Source organism: Hibiscus syriacus, unplaced genomic scaffold, assembly GCF_006381635.1.
Source record: "Hibiscus syriacus cultivar Baekdansim isolate YM2019G1 unplaced genomic scaffold, ASM638163v2 tig00111244_pilon, whole genome shotgun sequence".
NCBI classification, from domain to species: domain Eukaryota; kingdom Viridiplantae; phylum Streptophyta; class Magnoliopsida; order Malvales; family Malvaceae; genus Hibiscus; species Hibiscus syriacus.
Window position 1 is genome coordinate 569925 of NW_024063033.1, and position 7948 is coordinate 577872.

Below are 7948 nucleotides of genomic sequence, written 5' to 3' on the forward strand. Positions count from 1 at the left end.
ATTTGATATGTAATTTTTTGAAAATTTTAATTTATAAAAATATCTATTTTGATTTATGTGTATTATTTAATATTTAAAATTTATGAATTTCTATTTTATGATTTGTAATTTAAATTTAAGGTTACGATTAAAAGTTTTTAATTTTAAAGATCTGGTATTAAAACAATAATCCGTAAAAGATATATTATGTTTTATTTGATATTAGATCTTGATTTTGATCGTTCTCACTTTCTTTTTAGGTATAATGCCAAAAATAGCCCCAACATATTTACTAAAATAGTAATTTTGGTTCATAGTCTTTTCTTTTTTGGGAGTATTTTAGCCTCCAATGTTTTATTTTGAGACAAAAAGTTTCCTGTATAGATGAAAATTATTAGTTAACACACGATTAATGTCTCAAAATAGGAGTTTTTAACCTAAAATAAAATGTTGAGGGCTAAAATGTCTAAAAAAAGGACAAAGTGATTATTCTGTCAAATGTTAAGGGTCTTTTTGCTCTAAAATAAAACGTTAGGGACCAAAATGCTCAAAAAAATAGAATGAGGGCAAAGTGACCATCTTAATAAACATTAGGGGCTAATTTTAGCATTATGCCTTCTTATAAAAAAGAGGGTAAATTATAGTAAACGGTTGTTAAATTATGCTAAAATAAATTTGTTAGCATTTGAAGTTTTAAAAGTTATAAAATGATCATTAAATCTATTGAATTGTTGTTTAATTTTTTTATTATTTATAATATACCAATGATCATTTTATAATAACTTGATAAATTTAATTATCATTTTATAATTTTCAAAACTTCAATAGTTAAAAATGTAATTTCAATATAATTAACGGGTTAGCATGTTTTACAGCGCAGAGTGGTCACTTTTGTCGAAGCGGCGCACCTTTGGGCCACGAGCTTTGCCCACCCTCACTGTCTCCGCACATGCAATGGGTTCTCATAAGTATTTTATTTTTGGATTTTGCTTTACTTTTAATAGTAATGACATTTTTTCTGAAAGAATAATAATGAATTATAATCATTGACCAATCAAAATTACGTTTATTTATTATTATATTGATTTTTTATACTTTGAACTCTCATATTAGAGGTTCATCTCGAAAGATGTGTATGCCTTGTGTTTCTTTTTAGAATGAGATCCATAAAAATATTTTATAATAATAATTAATTTGTCAAATTTAAAATTATAAGAGATCTACGAGGTATTTTTACCAAAATTCATCATATAAAACAATTAAAAATACTGTCAAAATCTTCATTTACAACTTTATATGCAACTTTCCTAATAATCAAATTATAAGATGACGTTTATTTATTATCATGTTGACCTTCTATGCTTTGAAATCTCATATTACAGGTCCGTCTCGAAAGATGTGCATGCACTTTTACTTTTTAGAATCAGGTCCATAATAATATTTTATAATAAGTATTAATTTCTCAAATTTGAAATTATGAGATGTCTACGAGGTCTTTTTACCAAAATTCATCACATAAAACAATTAAAAATACTATAAAAACTTCGTTTACAATTTTTTTATACAACTTTCCTAATAATTAAATGGAAAGTTTGTTTTTCCTTCGAACGCAAATGTTATTAGGGCATAAAGGTTGTACATGGACGAGCTTGAATGATATTCATGTGTGGGCACCCAAATTTTGGGGTTCTATGATGTGCCACATGCCACACTTATACATGGACAGGCCTTTCGTATTGGATTTAGATATGTAGTTTGTGTTCATGGATAGTTTTCTCGCGTCGCTCAACTTTAATTAGCGGTTTATTAGTGATATTTCTGTAGTTTGATCCTTTTTGTGTTTATGCAATCAGATATGTTCGTATCTATCTTTTGTTCGAGTCTTTTGGTTGGATTTGTAATTATTTCCTTATATTGTTCATGTATGATCTCAAGTGACTAATTTCTTATGTCAATGGTCATAGTAAAATATTATAAGTGTGTATAATTTATATTATGATTGTAAATCTTCGTTGTAGTTTTGGATATTTCCTTTTTTAAAATAAAATTAGTGATTCTATTAAAATAATAATAATAATAATAACAAAGTTAATTATAATATTTTTTACATTTAATTATATCAATAACTACTAAACAATATTTAGAAACATCTTAAAACACTCCTCCTGAAAACCTCATTTTATTCCTTATATCATGTATAAGATTTAGTTTAGTTATCTTGTTTGTGTATTTTTAATTCTAAAATTTTAACCTTAATACAAATAATATAAAAATAAAAGAATTAAATCACATAAACTTAAATGATAAAATTAAAAAAATACATATGATTTAAACTTTTAACTTGCCATAATATAATGACTAATACTAAATATTGGTTCAACATATTTTAGATCAGTGTTTAGGTAAAAACTAAAATTTATAATTTCTACCAAACATAGATTGGTTCAAGTGATAACCAATTTGATATCGCTTAAGTAAGATCTAAAGTTTAAGTCCTTCTATATACATAAAATCTTTGCTGAGAGACTCACCAACCAAAGTCAGGTGTGCGACGCAGATCGGTATGAATTAGTCAATACGAAATCTTGGAACCGAGAGGACAACAAAAAAAATTATAATTTCTACCTAATAAAAAGGTTAACAGAAGAATTTGAAAAACAAAATTAATCATACAAATTACATCCATTATTTTAACAAATATTCAAAACTTTTTTTTGTAAACAATTGAGAAAATAATAATATTAAGAAAATAATTTAAAATAGTAGGGTTCGATTGTTTCACTGAAAACATTTTCCTGAAAAATGTTTTCCGTAAAATGAACTACATTTTCTGAAAAACATTTTCTAGAAAATGTTTTACGATATTTGGAAGATGTTTAAATCCTTTTTCCACTAGTTGATGATTTTTTAAAAAATTATTTATTACAAATATTAAATACAATAAATAATATTATTTATCATAAAAATTAATATCATTATTTTTAAAATATTAAAATAATTTATTTATTATTAAAATATTAATTTTATAATTTTATTAATAAAAATATTAATATTGGTATATTTTATTGAAATAAAAATAGTATAAATTATATTAATTATTTATTAAAGTAATAGTGTTATATTATATTTTAAAAATATTAATTAGTATATTTTAAATATCTTTATTAAAATATTATTAGATTATTATATTAATATTAAATATATAATAATATTATTCATTATTAATAATTTAATAATATTATTTATATGAAATTAATAAATAATATAAATTTTATTAATAATTTATTATAAAAATAAAAATATTATATTATATTATTATAAATATTAATAAATATATTTTAAATATTTTAATAAATAATATTTTGATTAAAATTATATTAAAATATTTATTAATATTAAATTCATAAAATAAAATTATTTTGAGTATTTATTCTTTGAAGTTAAAAGTTTGAAAAATGATTTACGGAAAATTAAACCGTAAGTCATTTTTCAAAAACCACAAAAGAAATTATGTTGATCAGAAAAATGTTTTAAGTTGACCAATCAGTTTTACTCCAACAAAACACTTGAAAATGAGGAAAACATTTTTCGAAAAACATTTTAGGTAAAACAAATTGACCCTTAGGGGGTATTTGGTTCAAGGATTGTGGGATTCCCATGGGATGGGAATCCCACATTCCCATGTTTGGTTAGCCGGGAATCTCATTCCCGGTAATGTTTTATTACCAATAGTAGATTTTTTGGGTATATTATCGGGAATGTCATTACCTCTCTTCCCTTAGGTATTGTAACATTACCGGCGTTTTTGACTAAAATGGTTTTAAATTTTATTTTTTTTCAAAAATATACTTCTTCTGTCATTGAATAATAAAAATTCTACGAAGATTAAATTACAAATTTATCCTTAAATTATTTTAGATTTACAAAAAAAAATCTATAATTAAAATTTTATATGAAGTTCAGAGGTTAAAAAAAATTTACCCTTTCATTAAACATTTTTTATATTTTTAATTTTGTAAAACAAATTATATAAATATTATGAATTTAATTTTTTTAAAGAAAATATATAAATATTTTACAATTTGTAATATTATACAAATATATAATAAGGACAATTTGGTCAAATATACATTCCAATAATCTTTTATTCCTTTAACCAAACACGGTAATCTTACATTCCTGCTAAACCAACCAAACACAAAATACAACATTCTCAGTAATCATATTCCCTGATAATCTTTTATTCCCACTAGCAATCTTTTATTCCAACTGGTAATCTTACATTTCGTGAACCAAACGCACCCTATTTTTATTGTATACTATAGTGGTAGTGGGTCCCCACTCAACCACTTAACTAACTCAAGCCTGCGCTCTTCAATGCAATACGCCGTTCTTTAAAAAATAATTAAATTAAAATTTTTATTATTAGTATTTAATTTCTTAATTAATTAGTCTAAAATAAGCATTGTAGAAATTTATTGTAACATAATTCTCTTAACTCAGTCAATTTATTTATAATGTTGTGATTTGAACATTTGATTAATTTAAAAGACTTAATATTTAATTTAATTTAATTAATTGATTAAATTATTAATATTTTAATTAATTAATACATTTATTGATTCAAATTATAATTAAATATTATAATAATTATAATACCAATTGAATTTTTGTTCAACTGATTATAATTAAACAATTAATTACATTTTTAAATTTTTAAATACTATAAGTTAATATAAATATGACGATGAACAAATATTTACCTAAAGTTCATAATAATAGGAAATCAATAGTTTATTAAACTATTTTCTGAAATATTGTTATTTTCTGAAATGTGATTTTCCCGTAAATCATGTCTATTTGTCATTTTTGTCAATATATCCCATAAATTCCGGCCCATGAAATTCGGTCAATCATTAAGCTTTAACAATTTGAATAATTAAAGTATATATATATCAAATATGTAAGACACGAACCAAACAATTATAGTAATAAAGAAATTGGTGTTATTTATTTTTGTATCTGGTTCTAGCACTATAAATATAAAAAATGTGAGTGTTCAATATCAAATGATTGAGAATTGTCTTCTAACGTAAACTACTTTATATTTACCTCAAATTAAAAATTTACGTCTTTTTAGTAGATGAGATTAAAAGTAGGAAATGATAAGATATTTACTAAAAAAACAATAACATAAATTCAACCGTTGATTTCAACAATGAAATAATTTCAACCGTTGATTTTACTCATCCAATGAATGAGAAATATGTATTAGAGGGTTATAAGAAGATTGAAGAGTGCTGATTGTCGCATAATTTAGATGTTATATTTGGAAGAAGGTCTTGTTAGATCAGTTTATGCCACATAAATAGACCGTCGTAACAAATTTAATTTTGTATACCATTAAAATTATTTATAAATATATTATTTATATAATACTTATCCGGATTAAACAATTAATATATCATATACTAATAATTAAGCTATAAATATTTATATTAAAATTTAATAATTTTAAAGTAATAATACAATAAAGGAGAAACAAATTTAATTTAACCCTTACTGAATATAGGTGTCATCCAAACTTTAACATGTATGAGTAAGTACATTATGGAAATTTCCCATCCCTAAATCTTCAAACTTTCTGCTATATATACGCCCACACCATTTCAATCTTCTTCATCCAATCCCCTCTTCCCTTCTTCATTTCATCTTTGTTTTCACACTTCAAGAGGGGTTTGGTTTTACAGCCCAGAAAACTTCATGGCTAAGCTTGCTGTTGCTTTCTTCTTGGCTCTCATTGCCATATCCATGCTTCAAACAATGGTGGGTACCTTTCCTTTTTCCCAGTTACATTGAAAAATCGAAAGAACATTTAGTATAGAAAAAAAAGTTGCAGACAAAAGGAAAACCTGCAGTTTACAGCAGTCTAATCTTTAGTTTTGTGGTCTTCATTATAGGTAATGGCTTCACATGGAAGAGGAGGTCACCATTATGATCAGGTAAAAGCTGAAGCTTTGAAGATTTCCTTTTTGTCACATTCTGATCTGTTTGTTTCCCTGGAATATTTTGTTCCCCATCTGCAGAAACGTTATGGCCCTGGAAGTCTCAAGATTAACCGTAAGCATACAAGACTTTTCACTTTCAATGTTTTCCTTTTGCTTTCTTTATGTAGAAGATCTGATCTAAAAACGTAGAAAAAATTAGCTTGAAGAAACATGGTCCTGGTAAGATCTGATTCAGGATTCGTTTATACCACTTAAAACTTAGATGAATGAAAATAGACAACTACGATTAACAGTAATAAATAATAATATATTCACATAAAAAAGAAACAATGAGGTAATATCAGTCATCTATTTTTTCTCTAATTCATATATATATATATATTAACCCTTTGATTTTGGTGGAATGAAATGACCAGAATGTCCATCTGAGTGCACAAGGAGATGTAGCCAGACCCAGTACCATAAACCATGCATGTTCTTCTGCCAGAAATGTTGCAGGACTTGCCTGTGTGTGCCTCCAGGGTATTATGGGAACAAACAAGTTTGCCCTTGCTACAACAACTGGAAGACCAAGGAAGGAGGCCCCAAATGCCCTTAAATTTGTTTACTTGGAGGGAACCCTATCTCTAAGTTTTTTTTTAATTCATCTTTTAAGCATGGAATTGTGGCACTGTGATGCTAACTTTATATTTATGATGTTAGTTGTTGCTGGTGTTTTATGTACTTTTTTTTGCAAAATATGTACCAATTTGTCACCCCATTAAATGAGAGTGGCTAATCTTTGCTCTATTTAATTAAAGAAGTTGTTGTTATTTAACTAGAAATTACCCCATTTTCAAAAAAAATATATTATATTGTAGCATAATTGATGTATGATTTATTGATCAATGAATCTGGATTGAACTCTTATATTTATTTAAAAATTTTAATGAGTAACTGATTGTAAATCTTACCTCTTTTATCTTTCTATTTGAAGTAAAATTGAAATAGAGTTCTAGTCAAATTTTAGTGTAATAATACAAATTCATTAACATAAAAAGGGGGCTGATTGGACCTTCTACTCATGGATTCAAAAACTTTAATGCATTTGTTGCATCATAGATTGAATTGGAAATATATAAAATTACGAAGAATTTGGATCAATATTTATCTTTTTTTGTTTTGAAAATAAAATATGTTTGTTAGACATGTTAGGATTTATTTAAAGAAACCCTTTTTAATGGTAATTTGTTCAAAAATAGTCAAATTGTAATATCCAAAATTTTGGAGTGGTGTCTGAAAAATAAAATGTGAAAATTTGGGGATCAAAGTGTAAATTTGTAAAAGTTTAGGGATTAAAAATATAAATTTTCAGAAGTTGTATTATGGGTCTATAAAAGAGTATTTCAACTCAAGAATGAAATTATAATGGGTTTCAGATTTTTTTATATGAAGTTTGTATAAAATTTTATTAAATGATAAAGATTGGTAAACTTTGAAGGAAGTTTGAGGTTAGAAAAATTATATTGATATTTTTAATTAGTATAATTTGATTTGAATTAGTGTAATTTAGAGGAATTTACATGTTAAAGTGGAATAGTAAAATTTAGTGATTAAATTGAATTTTTGGATAATTAGAAGGGAAAAGATGGAAATTGATATATGAGATTTTTATATTTATTTAATGATAAATTATGATTCATTTAGGGTAATTTTGACTAATTTTGACTTTTGGGCCAAAATGATTTTTTTATTCATTTTAAATTTGTTTTAAGACAAATTACGAGATATTTTTGCAAGAAAATTCAAGAGAACTATTCTCTTCTCCAGTAATGAGGTGTATACCGAACCTCCTGCTCAATCTGGGCAGCAGGGAGCTCCGACACCTGAGGGAGCGCCTGCGCCTGATCAAGGGATGTTTTTGCAAGCACTAGAAGCTATTCTGCAGCGTTATCAACCTGTTCCTCCCCCAACTGCACCAC

General features: G+C 25.3%; 1 protein-coding gene across 1 annotated transcript; it reads left to right on the forward strand.

Annotated features, from left to right (window-relative positions):
* The first annotated feature begins 5650 nt into the window (after window positions 1–5650).
* LOC120157322 (gibberellin-regulated protein 4-like) lies at window positions 5651–6778 on the forward strand. Its single transcript, XM_039168489.1, has 4 exons — window positions 5651–5805; window positions 5940–5981; window positions 6066–6099; window positions 6404–6778. The coding sequence occupies exons 1-4, from the start codon at window positions 5743–5745 to the stop codon at window positions 6583–6585; spliced, it is 321 nt and encodes a 106-aa protein (XP_039024420.1). The 5' UTR covers window positions 5651–5742; the 3' UTR covers window positions 6586–6778.
* The last annotated feature ends 1170 nt before the right edge of the window (window positions 6779–7948 follow it).

Coding starts and splice junctions, on each gene's coding strand:
- LOC120157322 (XM_039168489.1), top strand. CDS start 5,743: ATGGCTAAGCTTGCTGTTGCTTTCTTCTTGGCTCTCATTGCCATATCC. Junction 5,806..5,939: donor TATCCATGCTTCAAACAATG/GTGGGTACCTTT, acceptor TCTTCATTATAG/GTAATGGCTTCACATGGAAG. Junction 5,982..6,065: donor GAGGTCACCATTATGATCAG/GTAAAAGCTGAA, acceptor CCCCATCTGCAG/AAACGTTATGGCCCTGGAAG.